The sequence below is a fragment of the Sebastes fasciatus genome, chromosome 1 (genome assembly GCF_043250625.1).
Source record: "Sebastes fasciatus isolate fSebFas1 chromosome 1, fSebFas1.pri, whole genome shotgun sequence".
NCBI lineage: Eukaryota > Metazoa > Chordata > Actinopteri > Perciformes > Sebastidae > Sebastes > Sebastes fasciatus.
The window spans coordinates 9,851,838-9,866,771 of NC_133795.1; the positions used below are offsets into that span (position 1 = coordinate 9,851,838).

The following is a 14,934-nucleotide window of genomic DNA, read 5'->3' on the forward strand; positions in this document are numbered from 1 at the left end:
CACGTGACCAGGAAGTGAAGGCAAACATGTCAAAATAAAAGCCAAGAAGATAGTTTGGTCATATTATAAAAGTGTAACATTATTTAAGCATATGATCAAAGTAACAGTAGAAGATAAATAGGCTAAATAAATACATACTGTACCTAAAAAAGCCTAATTAGTTATATATCCTAGACACCTACACTGTGCCAAAATCATGGAAATTCACAATAATTAGGCCTGTGCTAAAAAAGCCAGGCGCAAGTAAGCCAAATGATCTTTGGCCCATCGCAATAACCTCCATATTGTGTAAAACCATGGAACGAGTTCTTGCCAGCCACCTGACCAGCACAGTGGCTACTAAGCTAGATCTGCTCCAGTTCGCTTAAATAAGAGCGACAGAGTCCCAGACGACGCTGACTCTGCTTAACACCGTCCACAAAACACCTTATGCATCCTAAAGGTTATGCCAGAGCTTTATTTGTGGATTTTAGCTCAGCTTTTAACTCAATGAAGACGCATATTCTCCTGAAAAGGCTCCTTGATCTCAACATCAACACAGGGTTAGTTGTGTGGATCAGAGGGTCTGTGTCAGGGAGAACATGTCAGACAGGCTGCCCACAAGGCTGTGTTCTTTCCCCTGTGCTATTCTCTCTTTTTACTAATGAATTTATGACCAATGAGAAACATTTTAGACTGTTTAAGTATGTGGATGACATGGCCTTAGTTGGCCTTTTACAGGAAACAGGCCCACTAGGTGAAGCTGCCTATCTGGCCCACACTACAGCCCTTCAAACACGGTGTCACACTAGCCAGCTAGAAATCAATGTGGCTGAGAAGAAAGAATTAATCATGTGCTGCACAAAACAACATTTGATCACAGAGCCAGTTTCATTTGATGGCCAACATGTTGAAACTGTGGGACACTTTAAATACCTCGGTACAGTCCTGGACACCCAGGTGAGCTTCTCTGAAAATACAGAGTATATCTTCAAGAGATGCTCACAGCGACTTTATCTTCTAAGGAAAGTTAGTGGCCTCGGTGTCAGCCGGCAGATTTTAGAATTAGTGTACAAAACTATTGTTGAGAGGATTTTAACCTTTAACCTTCCTGCCTGGTACGGTCACCTACACTGTAGATAGAAGAATAAACTGTCTAGGATTGTGTCAATGGCAGGCAAAATAGGTGGTAAACCCCAAAAGCCCTTGACTCAACTTTTTACAGAAAGGACGAGGAAGAAAGCGAGGAGCATCCTGGCAGATAGCTCCCATCCTCTCTTCAGCCAGTCGGGAGGCGCTATAGAGCCCCTCTGGCAACTAAACATGTCTTTAAAAAGTCTTTCATCCCAAATGCCATCAATACTCTTAACTCAACACAGTGACTGAGCAGATCTGAGCCACAGACACTGACACGAACTGTTTTAATGTGTAACATAACCTGTCTCTGTTTTTTACTAACTGCTGTCTGTTGTTTTCTGTGTTTTGTGAGCCGAAGAGAAAAATCCACCCTGGTGGACAATAAAGTTTGATTGTATTGATCAGTTCATATTGAGGGGCCGTCAGCTTTACAATTTAGTTTGGAGGGAGATTCGGTACCAGTGAAGTCAGTGCATTTTATGAGTGGGCCTTCTGTGACGTTACCCACCGTAGGGGTCAGAGGTCACCACTCCTCAATCCCCAAGGATTTTCTTTTCAGTCAAATTTTCAATTTTGACGCATTTATAGATGAAAAGTCAAGTCAATAAACATGGTCAATGATAGAGAAGTATGGTTGATCAGCATGTTTGCCAACCTTCAGACATCATAGTCTAATATGAGGATTAATCAGCCTGAGTTCTGAAGGAACCGGCCCTCTACCTCCAAGAGGTCAGGGCACAGCTACGTGTTGGTTAATCTTGTGTGACAAAGAGATTTTCCAAACAGACGGGTTAAAGCATAATAATACAATTTATTCCGAACAATTAATGTTGCATAAGTAAGATAACAGAGTTTACAGAATTCTGGATCCAATCAACGTGTCCCTGACAACATACAATGCATGGGTCAGTTCGCGAAGTCTGAACCCCGAGCTATCCCTGATCCAGCGTTTTTATGGTTTACACAATATCAATATTCATGAGCTTATGGCACGTGATGTTTTTGCTGCATATCTTCTTTTTCCTCCCGTGACCTTGTGAAAAGAACAGAACATGCAGTCCCGTGTGCCTCCCCCCTGTACTCGCCCTTGAGTAGTTCAAAGCCTCTCCAAATGCTGCCGGAGATTATTACAATGTGACTATATAGAAATCTACAGTCACCGAATCACCTCGTCAAGGAACAAAACAGTGCAACAACAACTGAACAGCCCCAAGTCCTTCATTCCTTCACCCTGAGTTATGCCCTTAGAAGCTAATAATTGAGAGACAGTTATTGAGCAATCATGAAACAATACAACAGTTTTCAGCTTCCCTTATAAGCAGGTTATTTCAGGTCATTGTAAGCACTTTTGTACATAATAAATCCAACAGTTCACTAAAAAACTGAAATCACTAACTTTCTGTATTCTGTTTGGTGGTTTATGAGGCTTTTCAATAATTTCTAGTCTATTTGGTATAATATGTAATTTAGTTAATTTGTTCGACATCATGATAAGGCTGATTTTTCAACCAGTGGTTATGACATTAATGCCAGCTAGACAGAATAAAGCTCTGTCTGTCATGACAATAGAACTGTACTGAAAGCCTTTCCTTTACTCGGGTGACTCTTTACAGCCGTCTGAAGACAGCAGGTATCTGTTAAATCTACAGTATCTAGAGTGATGGAGTGGCCTTCAGTCCAGTACAGTATTGTCATGACAGACAGAGATTTATTCTGTCTAGCTGGCATTAATGTCATAATAGCTTGTTGAAGAATCAGCATTATCATGATGTAGAACTACTCGGCTACAGCCTTCCTAATGAAGTGAAGGGATCAGGTGGAAGTGTCAGGTGTGTTGAAAGGAGTAGCCACATAGTGCTTTTCACCTGCCGACATAAAGAAACAGCCCATAGTGAGGGTGTGAGAGAGAAAATTGTCAATTACATGAGAGATCTGAATAACATCTGTAGAGACCCTCTCTGTTGTATAACATCTGTAGAGACCCTCCCTGTTGTATAACATCTGTAGAGACCCTCCCTGTTGTATAACATCTGTAGAGACCCTCCCTGTAATTTATCATACACTTTTTGGATAAAAGACATTCATGTGTTAATGAAAAGAACAAAACAAAAAAATATCTATGTATGTATTTATTTGTGTATTTATTTAGCCTATTTATCTTCTACTGTTACTTTGATCATGTGCTTAAATAATGTTACACTTTTATAGAATGACCAAACTATCTTCTTGGCTTTTATTTTGACATGTTTGCCTTCACTTCCTGGTCACGTGACTGCCGTTCTCCGCTCCTCGATTCAGAAGAGAAAAAATGACAGAAAGAAACTTGAAGAAACTAAATCGGATGGTTTTTTTAATTTGGTTTTTTCGTTTTTCGTTTGGAAACAAAAAACAAACAGAGCACCACGTGATTCCGTTTTTCGTTTGTGGTTTAAAACGAAAAAACTAAAAACCCACGTGACTTCCGTTCTTCAATTCAAAACGAATAATGAGAAAAGGAATTCGCAAAAACAAACAAACGGCCCGGTTTGGGTTCGTTTTTCATTTTTTGATTCAGAAACCAAAGAATAAAAAAAAGTTTTTTCCTTTCTGAATTCCAAAGGAAAAACGGAATATCCGATGATACCCAGACGCCATCCGACTTCTTTTGCTCCTAAAATAGTGTTATCACGGTAAGGATGGCCTCTGAGTGAGGCGAACGGTATTATCACGGCTCACATTAGCGGTACTCAGTTGGTTGCATTCTGCAACCACACCACTAGATCCCGCCAAATCCTACACACTGTACCTTCAAGTCATTTTTCCTGAAACATCACATATTTTCTCATCCTTCTGACTTAAGTTATCCTCTTGCCTTACACCCTCACATGTTGTAGATAGTATGAGTTCTGACCTGAACTAAGAATGACAGCAATAACAATAACAGTGGCATCAGAAGTGGCACCTGTTTATGGACAATGACAAGGAATAAAACATTATAGCTCATTATAGTTTACATGTTCGTCTCAGTAATTTAACTGCAGCGCACTTCCATTTTACGGCCTTTATAATATACAGTGTTTGTTGACTGATGCTTTTGTAATTGATTTAAATACTTCACAAAGCATAAATATTGTCATTTTGGTCACACAGAGTCCTTCATCATCCCTCTGTCAGTCAGTCAGTCTACTGTATCTGGACTGCCTTATAACTTGGTCTCCAATCTCTTTTCTCTATGAAGGATTTCCCACAGACGGTGATGGCTTTAAACTCCTCGGCGATCTCCAGCAGGGTCTTCCCTTTAGTCTCAGGCAGGAGGAAGAAGGTGTAAAGAGAACCCAGCAGGCACATACAGGCGAACACCACAAAGCAGTACGACTCCAGGGCGTTCTGGGACAAATCAAACACAGTGTGAAGCATCAGAGAGAGCTTCATGTTTCAATGTCATGATCCAAAGTGCTGAGATGTTTTTTTTTGTCTTTCTGTTTGATTTGACACAGTTTGTAATGATATTTAAATACCTATTACACACTAAAAGATGTCATTTATCTAAATTATAATCAATGAAAAGTGTTGATGTACAACTAAAGTGTCAAACTATTGTGTTGCTTATTTTCATGTTTGTTGTGCTCACAATAATGAATGGAAAGGCTAGGCCCATCACAGTGAAAAAGAACCAGCTTTGGAACCCCGTGAGGACATACGCTGCCGTTCGGTCGGACTGGGTGAAGATCTCATTGGTCAGAGTACTCGTGGTTCCCCCTGGGTGATCCAAAGAGACGACACAGGTGATTAAAGTAATTTATCTGTGCATGCAAACATCTTTTCTATGTGAACTAAACTGCTGTAAGACACAAACCAGGTCCAATGCAAAAGCAGATGATGAAGACGATGATCAAACCAATGGTGATGTATGGAACCCAGTAGCTGGAATCCTGCATGAAGACAATTTTGTATATGTGAATATTAATACAGTCAGAGCAATCTGGAGCAATTATTTAATTGCTGCCTTTGTACACTGCAGCAATAAAAGCTAAAGCACATAGTTTTCTTTATAAAACACATTTTGCGTATGTGAAAAGGTCAGTTTTGCCTCTGTTTCAGTATATTTTCACTTTTACTTCAATGGAATGAAAGAAAAATCATTACCATCCCTTTGTGGGGTAAAGCTATGCAGATAGTTAAACATTTTCAGGTATCCGTTTCTGACATTTCTGCCTCCACCTCAATAAAACAGAAGTGAACTGGAATTTAATTAGTATTTATAGGGACTATTTCTTAGTAGAAAGTAGTTCCAATGAACACACAGTAAAGTCTTAACTGCCCCACTTCTATTATTTAGAATCAGGACATTGATGCTGGGAAGATATTTTGTAGTTGAATTAATTAATGATTTTTTTCCAATGCTGTGTGAATACCACAAACACATTTCCATTCACTTCCATTCTACCTGAGTAGAGGCAGAAATCTCAGAGTCAGATATCTGAAAACCTGCAAATCTGCATGCCTCGATACTACTAAGGGTAAGAAAATGTTGTCATTTGGGTGAAATGACCCTTTAAACTACATTGAGTATCCTATAACCTAAGTAAATGCCTCGATAAAAAAATAAATATGCCATTAAATGAACCAAAAATAATATTAAGAATAAATGTATTCATTAATTAATTGATAAGATATTTATTTATATTAATTTTAAAAGGTTACGTAATTATTTTTGCATTTATTTTTTATTTATTTCAAATTTATTTTTACATATATTTATTCATTATTAAATTGTATGGATGTATTTATTTGTTTATACATAAATGTACATAAATACATGAATAAATACATACAATTTAATAATGAATAAATAAAATGCAAAAATAAATACATACATTTAAAAGTTAATAAAAATAAATAAAAGGAGAAATCAAAGAAGAGTAGATGGGGGAGGTAATATAAAGATAAATAAAGAAGCAAATTAAATCAGAATATTAAATTATGTCACATTTGATCAATTAGTTTAGGCCTACATTTATTTTTTATATTATTTTTGGTTAATTTAATGGCATATTTATTTATTTATTTATTTATTTATCGAGTCATTTATTTATTTAGGTTTTTATTTTGGCAGGTTCCGTCCTCCATATTCACATGGCTACATCTGTGTCAGTATCAACAGGTTTACCTTCAGGGTGAGCGTGACAGTGGTGAACACCAAGCTGGCAGACATGATACAATAACCCCCCCAGGTCAACGGCTTCCTCCCAGTGTGCTCAATCAGCAGCCCCTGGGAGAGAGAAAGGTAAAAAAAATAATAGAAATATGTCAATAATTGAACAACAATATTTTGTGGGTTTGTATAATTGTTAGTTAACCCAACTGTCCCCCAAATCATTGCTGTGCCTTTAGATAATTTGCTCTGCTACACCATGCTCCCAGAAATGGAATACTGTATAATATTAATATTATATTAATAATATAATCACCTAAGTTGTGTTTTTGTTAGCTTAGAATGAGCACTTCATATCTACATAGGGAGTGGGTCCTCTTCCTGGAGTCCACCATGTTGCTCATGTTTCTACAGTAGCCCAGAAAGGACAAACCAAACACTGGCTCTAGAGAGAGCATTTCATGTTTTTACACTAACCTGATGTTCACCGTAGTTCCCCGACATGCTTGTGAAACTGCGGTAACGTGAGATGCAGAGTGTTAAACCGTGGTACCGCCAGCCGCCTTCTGACTTCCGTTGCTCCTAAAGTAGTGTTATTAAGGTAAGGATGGCCTCTGAGCGAGACGTACGGCGTTACCACGGTTTTGCACTCGGCGGCTCACGTTACCGCAGTCTTGGAAAGGGAGGTTTGAGCAATGGGTTATTCAGTTGGTTGCAATCTGCAACCACACCAATAGATGACCAAAAGATGTCCTAAAGAGCTCAAGTAGGGAGTTACTCACACAGGAGATGCAGGTGATGATTTCACATACTCCAAGACCAAGAGTAACATAGCGGATCTTATCTCTCGGTATACCTGCCTTCAGGAAGACATCAAAAGAGAAGGTACTGATCTATGAAGGAGAGAAATATTTGTTAGCTTCTTAATTGTTAGGATGCATGAAATGTGTTATTAACAAACAGCCTCCATCCTCACCGTAGACATGCCCGACATCTGGTTACAGGTGTAGATGACGGCCATGGTGAGAAGCTGCCATCGGACAGTCCTGTCCCTCAGCACCTGCAGAGGGCTCCTTAGTGGGGCTGCCTCAATGGCCACCTGCTCAGCCAACATCTCGTCCATCTCCTGTTTGTAGTCACCTTGGCCCCACAGACTCTGGAGAGCTGGGGTAAGAAAGATCACACACAAAAAAATGTGCTCCTTTGCTCACATTCAAGACATATAAAATACATATATTATGTGTTTAAATGGGTGTGATATAAAATAGGAATATCTTTCAGAAGAAAACAGTCTGACAAAGGCTCTATGATCCAAAATGTGTTGGTAAACCAAAACCAACATACATACATTACATATACCACAATATAACATTTTAAAACTTAAAGGTGCTCTATACGATATTCAGAGCATTAACATACTGTAGCATCAACTAACTATTTGCTATGTAAAGATATAAAGGAGTAATGTCTCCCTGAGCAGAGAATGAAGTCGCTCTCACTCTGTGTGTGTTGTAATCAGAGCTTTTCTGTGCTTTGTTGACATAGCCGGGCCGGCCGCACATGCTTTTAGTGCATGTTAGTGCATGTGAGCGTGCCCCACTGGCTAGCTTACGGCCGCTGCTCTGCACGGCTCCCATTCGGCGGTTATAGCTGAAATCGCCGTCCCGACCAACGTTGCCATCGCGAAAGCGTGGTACCCACCCTCCGGTTCCCCCTCAGGTAAACACTGTTATCTCTGTCAGCACTGTTTGCCTTTGTTTTCACTGCTAGCGCTGTTGGCAGCATTATCTACGGCAGACCTGGGCATTTTACGGCCCGCGGGCCACATCCGGCCCGTTGGCTGTCCCTGCCTGGCCCGCGTGAGGTCAAGTAAATTAGAACATAAATAAAAAAATAGGCCTATTTATGCTGTGCACGCAATACGGCTGTGTGCTTTTATTTTGAAAAGGTTTTTTTATTTACGTAGTCACTACGTGACTACGCTAAACAGCTACATGTGATTCTGGTATGCTAAGCTAGCCCTCAACATGTCAGCCCACGGCAGCAAAAGAAAAATCGATACCGAATGCCGCGTTTTCAACAAGACATGGACTGCTAAATATCTATTTACAGAAGTCAAAGGTAAAGCCGTGTGCTTAGTTTGTGGTGTACAGGTCGCCGTGTTCAAGGATTACAATTTGAACCGCCACTATGTGACCAAACACGAGGAGAAATACAAGAACGTGTCTGAACAAGAGCGCGCAAAGGAGTCGGATGCTTTGCTAGCTAAGCTGCAAAACCAACAAGGACTTTTTACTAAACGTTGCACATCCAGAGATGCAGCTGTCAAGACAAGTTCTGTCATATCCCAGAAAAAGTAAACCGTTTTCTGACGGGGAGTTTATTAAGGAGTGTCTGCTGGACTCTGCTGCCCTAATATGCCCGGAGAAAAAGGGAGCTTTTGAGAACGTGCCCCTCTCGCGACGGACTGTAACGAGGAGGGTTGAGGACATCTACTCTTCCCTCAAAGAGGAGAACTTTCCACACATGAGGAGGCATGCTCAGAAGATTCTAGTCCTCTTTGGATCTACCTACGTATGTGAACAGACATTCTCAGTGATGAAGTTCAACAAATCCAGATACAGATCCTCTATCACTGATGACCACCTCTCAGCTGTCCTTCGCATATCCACCTCAGACATTCAGCCAGATTTCAATGCACTTGTTCAAGCCCAGAGCAGGCTGGATTTTTCCCACTGAACAAGTAAAATGAACTGTAAAACATTAAAAGCATTTATTGCTTTTTGCATCAAGTTGACAATTGCCTATCTTTAACATACTGTAAAACACCTATTCAGTATTTGGGAAGATTAACATGTTAAAAATAAAATGAAACACTGATGCAATTATTGTTTTTACTGTATTACTTCTACAGGAGTATTTTCCTATATGACCTACACCACAATTTCATATATTTATATAAATATTTACAGAATATCCTTATTCTTCTGATTACCAGTAGCAACTAATCAAAAATATATAATTTAATGCTTTTTACAAATAAAATCAATTAATCAAAATTAATACTGAGCAGCAGAATTAAGTTCAAGTTATTGTTGGTTCGGCCCTCCAACACAACTCAGGTTTCTCATGTGGCCCCTTGTAAAAATTAATTGCCCACCCCTGATCTACGGGCTACCAGCTTAGCCGCTGCCATGTTGAGAGCCGTGCAGAGGCAATAGAAATGCTCCCAATCTCACATTTAGCACCTTTAATATAAATTCCATTGTCCCCTAGATGTCTTTACTTCAAACAACACCAATCTCCTAAGAATTTAAAGTGTTTTTGTTGACAATTGTAGCTCATCCTCAAATATTTCTTGGTGAATTTCAAGAAGGGCATTCTTTTGTGTTTAATATTCAAACTTTAAAAGGCTGTTTTGGTCTGGTACTGCATGAATATGGGGAAATATACCAACCTTTTTTGCAAGCCTTCTCATCACCTTTCTCAATGAATATGTATCTGGGAGCCTCGGGGAGAAAAGGCAACACTATAAGCTGAACCACTGAGAAAAAGGCAGGAACACAGAGGACGATGTTCCACAGCTCCTCACGACCAAGGATCTCACTGAAAAAACAAAAGGATGTGTTGTGTTCCAGTTTAGTTTAGACAATAGCATCTTTATTTACACTTCCCAATATTGTGTTTGCATTTTTTGCACAATTCTCAAAGCTGTAAAATTTTTCTCTAACTCGCCTCTCTTTATCTAAATCTCTCATCATAAGGTGTCACAAATGTTTTGTACATTCAGTTGAGCTCTCTTATCCTAAAACAGTGGTTACCAACCTTTTTCCTTAAGGGGCCCCTTTTCTGTCATTGAGTAAACTGACGACCCCTGACTAAGTGACATATTTTATGGATATTTCACATTATATTCAATGCATAACAACAACAGTACAGAACAACTGATAAACTGTACAACTAACCCAAATAGTGAACGCAATAACCACAGGAAGTTTGTGTAAAACGAGCGATTTGGAGGCATTTTGAGCAGATTAATTCCTGTGTATTGCATCAGAGATGACTTTTCCTGTTAACTTTTAACACAATTCTCTATCTGTATTTTTATATTTTTATGGACATTGTTCTATTAGCTCTTTGGTTGTTTTAATTTTGTGCTTTTCTAATGCTTGTGTTCAGGTCTTCATCGTGCCCTTATTCTGTTTATATCTTAAAGAATTATCCAAACTAGATAACAATTTCATTTAGTTTTCTTCACATAAATGAATGAAATGCTGAGATATCAACCGCCTAATTCTTTAAAAAAAAAAGGTTGGGAATCCATAACTAATAGTCTGATCTGTTATCTTCTCATACGTTTTGACAATAAGTACATACCTCAGTCCAAAAAACTGTCCAAACAGTTTACCAAGTGACCCGAATGTCGCTATGGACTGAGTCACAGTCCCTCTGATATTTCTGGGTGAAATCTCTCCCAGGTACAATGAATGGATGCTGGTTCCCAAACCTGCAGGTCATGAGGTCAGAGGATGTTAATCAGTCCCGGTAAAAAACATGATGTGTAGAATATGTCCTGGTGGCTTACCTGCCGAGTAGCCATACAGGATCCTTGCCACGATTATCATTTCATATGAATTGGCAGATTTACTTGTCAGCATGACCCCTGCTGCAACTACGGCAATAACGCTGTTGCACATCATCGCCTTTTTTCTGATAAAGGAGCACATCACGTCAAGTCCTTTTAGGCTACAGCAGGATTGAATGCTGCATTAATACGTCTCTTTCACTCACCTTCCCATCGTGTCGGCCATAAATCTGACACTGACAGCACCAAAGAGTCCCCCAACAGCATACATTGAAACAATAAGGGACCAGATCATCGTGACCGTTTGTGGAGGTGGAGGCTCTTCATATCTGTCGTACCAGCTGCTGTTGATGAAGCGCTTAATGTGCTGCAGGGAAAGAAATTTTTTTTAGCTTGAACTCAATGAGAAATTGAAAAAAAGTATTCTTTTTTTTACTTTCCACATTCAAACACACACTCTCAGCGTCCACCAGTAACTGGAGTTTGAAGACAGTGATAGAGGGGGGTAGAGCAACACATCAAATGATGAACAGAAAATGCTGCAAGTGATGTATCTCACCGGTGAGGGAGAACTCAGTCCACTAGTGTGATAGCCATCTTGAAAGTTTCCTCCAATTCCCAAAATAATGATGAGGAACAGAGCATTACCACGGGTCTACGAAACAGAATGAATCAGCAGTGATTAGAAGACATACATTGGTCTAATAGAAGTCATTTTAACCTCATTGATTCATATAACTGTATGGTCTTCTTTTTGTGTTATACTTCAAGATATTAGACTCTTTTTAAGTTATGCAAAAGTCTGGTGGAAGAAGTATTCACACCCTTTACTTAGGCCTTCAGTAAAAGTACTAATACTACACTGTGAAAATACTCAACTACAGAAGGTCAGCGATTCAATCCCCGGCTCCTCCAGTCCACATGTCGAAGTGTCCTTGAGCTTCTTAAACCATCGGTGTGTGAATGAATATTTAGATTAGATCTTGATGGTGTATGAAGTGTATGAAGTGTGTGTGAATGGGTGAATGCTGACATGTAGTGTAAAGCGCTTTAAAGGGACTATTTGTAACTTTGTACGCGCATAAATGTAGCGGGTCGTCACACATGCGCGCTCACATATGCGCGTTCGCGTGTGGCCGCTGCCTCTCCAACTCTGCCTGCCTGCCTTCGCTCAGAGAGCGCGCGCGTTCTCAGCTCGCTCCACCTCTAGACGTGAACGCGCGCTCACTCCTCACTGCAGAAGAGTTAGTTTAGCTCTGAGAATATCTAGTGAATGCACAGTGGACGTTTGTGCAGGAAAAAAATGCTGCAGCTCCTCCAGACCAACAGAGGTTTCCCGTGTCTTGTGAAGTGATGGAGCTCCTTAGCTAGTAACGTTACCCTCTCGTTACCGACCGGGTGCCGGTGTCTCCTCTGCGGGAGGAGAGAGCAGGGAGACACGCTGCAGAGCGCCGCTGCTTCAGCCTGCACTTAGGCAGGAAAAGCCAACACTAGGATCAGATCTAAATCATGTTCATGGAGAGACCTTCGTCTGGTCAGCTAACATTACTGCCAAGCAGCTGAAATATAGAGTGATATGGTGCTTTTAGCTGACGTGTGTCGCCTCACTGTTTTGAGTGATGCTCGTTCAGGTATAATGAGAGCGAGCAAGCGCGAGCCTGACGCTGACTTTCGTTGATTTCACGGCCACAGGTGTCGCTGTTAAGAAGCATTTCTGAAAGTTACAAATAGTCCCTTTAAGTGGTCGGAAAACTAGAAAAGCACTATATAAGTGCAAGTCCATTTACCATTTAAAGTATGAAAAGTAAAAGTAGTCAATGTGCAATAAAATGTTCCCTGTCAGTGTTCTACTTTTTGTGTTAATGTGTATGCTGCATTTTTAGTGCTAGAGTTGTTTTCGGTTGTGCTCATTTTAACTCCTTTATATACTGTTGCTGGCTAGTTTAATCTACAGCAATGCATCGTATTCTATAAGATCATCATATGTTTATAGCGTCACTGTCTTTAGTTTAGTTTTTAAATACAATTACACCCACATAAAATTAATCCTTCAGTTTATCAGATGAATTAAATTTTTTTTGTTTTTGTTTTAACTAGACAAGGAAGGGGATGAAAAATTGTAATCTGAGAAGTAACCAGTAACTAAAGCTGCCAGACAATGCAATAGAGTAAAAAGTACAATATTTGCCTCTTAGATGTCTCAATCCTGTATTTAAATGACAGGGAAAAGTCCATGAATTTGAGGGTTATCAATCCTTCCTGCTATAGAAAGGACACTGGAAACATTTCCTGAGGTGTGATGCTGCATCAGTTAAATTAAATGGTGTTCTTTTACTGGAATCTAATCTATATAAATGGTGATGAAGTATAGGGATCAGAAATGGTGGAACAAATTACAATATATATTCAACATCCTCTGGAAAATGTGTTTTTTTTATGAGGCAAATATATTTGTGTAAAATTACACACTAAATCAACAAGTCAACAGGCTCTTCAAAGGACAAAACCCCCGCAAAGCAGCCGGCCCAGACTCTGTCTCACCTGCAACCCTGAAACACTGTGCAGACCAGTTGTCACCAGTGTTTACAGGGATTTTCAACACCTCCCTGGAAAACTGCAGGGTGCCGGCCTGCTTCAAAGCCTCCACCATCATCCCGGTCCCCAAGAAGCCAAGGATCACAGGTCTTCAGGACTACAGACCCGTCGCCCTGACCTCCGTTATAATGAAGACCTTTGAACGCCTTGTGCTCCACCACCTAAAGACTATCACCAACCCCCTGCTGGACCCACTGCAGTTCGCCTACAGAGCCAACAGGTCTGTAGACGACGCAGTAAATTTAGCCCTCCACTACATCCTCCAGCACCTGGACTCCCCTGGCTCCTATGCCAGGATCCTGTTTGTGGACTTCAGCTCCGCATTCAACACCATCAGCCCAGCTCTGCTACAGGACAAGCTTTCCCTGCTGAGCGTGCCTGACTCCACCTGCAGGTGGATCACAGACTTTCTAACAGACAGGAGTCAGCACGTAAGGCTGGGGAAGCAAGTCTCCGACACCCAGACCATCAGCACCGGTGCCCCCCAAGGCTGCGTTCTCTCCCCACTGCTCTTCTCCCTGTACACCAACGGCTGCACCTCCAGACACCAATCTGTCAGGCTCCTTAAGTTTGCAGACGACACCACCCTCATCGGCCTCATCTCCGAGGGTGACGAGTCTGCCTACAGATGGGAGGTTGACCATCTGGCATCCTGGTGCAGCCAGAACCACATGGAGCTGAATGCTCTGAAGACAGTGGAGATGGCAGTGGACTTCAGAAGGAACTCAGCCCCGCTCCCCCCCCTCATCCTGCGCGGCTCCCCAGTTAACACGGTGGAGTCGTTCCGTTTCCTGGGCACGACCATCGCCCAGGACCTCAAGTGGGAGCTGAACATCAGCTCCCTCACCAGCAAGGCCCAGCAGAGGATGTACTTCCTGAGGCAGTTGAAGAAATTCAACCTGCCACAGACCATGATGGTGCACTTCTACTCGGCCATCATCGAGTCCATCCTCACCTCCTCCATCACCGTCTGGTTTGCCGCTGCCACCGCCAAGGACAAGGCCAGGCTGCAGCGGGTCATCCGTGCTGCAGAGAGGGCGATTGGCTGCAACCTTCCCTCCCTCCAGGAGCTGTACACCTCCAGGACCATAAGGAGGGCAGGGAAGATTGTGGCCGACACCTCCCATCCTGGACACCATCTCTTTCAGACTTTACCATCTGGCAGGAGGTTAAGGTCCATCAGGACCAAAACCTCACGCCACAAAAACAGTTTTTTCCCCATGGCAGTGGGGCTCTCCAACAGCCCATCCGCCCCCCTGTGACTGTCTTCCCCTCACACACACACTACGGCCCCGACACTGACTCTCCCCCTCTCTCATACACTCTCAATACCACCCCCTACAGTATCCCTCTCTCTCCCTCTCTCTCCCTCTGATACCTGATTGTTTTGTTTGCACACCGACAATATTTGCACTATCTGTTTATACCATGTTTATTTTATAGCTTATTTTGTAAATTGTACATTTTTTATTCTTATTTTATTCTAACGTTTATCTATTCTTTG

At 41.3% G+C, this 14,934-nt stretch overlaps 1 protein-coding gene and 1 long non-coding RNA gene across 2 annotated transcripts; one reads left to right on the top strand and one right to left on the bottom strand.

Moving 5' to 3' along the window:
* Positions 1 to 3,745: 3,745 nt before the first annotated feature.
* LOC141758050 (solute carrier family 2, facilitated glucose transporter member 9-like) lies at positions 3,746 to 11,132 on the bottom strand. Its single transcript, XM_074619156.1, has 10 exons — positions 11,042 to 11,132; positions 10,836 to 10,960; positions 10,628 to 10,757; positions 9,708 to 9,856; positions 7,227 to 7,414; positions 7,033 to 7,143; positions 6,266 to 6,367; positions 4,952 to 5,027; positions 4,727 to 4,854; positions 3,746 to 4,482 (listed from the first exon to the last, which is right to left on the bottom strand). Exons 1-10 carry the CDS (start codon positions 11,128 to 11,130, stop codon positions 4,279 to 4,281), a joined length of 1,302 nt encoding a protein of 433 aa, XP_074475257.1. The 5' UTR covers positions 11,131 to 11,132; the 3' UTR covers positions 3,746 to 4,278.
* LOC141758121 (uncharacterized) lies at positions 4,765 to 7,994 on the top strand. The gene is made up of 4 exons (XR_012591823.1): positions 4,765 to 4,889; positions 6,251 to 6,382; positions 7,255 to 7,419; positions 7,796 to 7,994. It is a non-coding gene; the product is annotated as an uncharacterized LOC141758121 (long non-coding RNA).
* Positions 11,133 to 14,934: the final 3,802 nt, after the last annotated feature.

Excerpts from the sequence above, each read along its gene's own strand:
- LOC141758050 (XM_074619156.1), bottom strand. The coding sequence starts at position 11,130 with ATGATCTGGTCCCTTATTGTTTCAATGTATGCTGTTGGGGGACTCTTT. Across the intron at positions 10,961-11,041 it reads ATGGCCGACACGATGGGAAG|AAAAAAGGCGATGATGTGCA; the intron begins GTGAGTGAAAGA and ends CTCCTTTATCAG. Across the intron at positions 9,857-10,627 it reads GGACAGTTTTTTGGACTGAG|TGAGATCCTTGGTCGTGAGG; the intron begins GTATGTACTTAT and ends TTGTTTTTTCAG.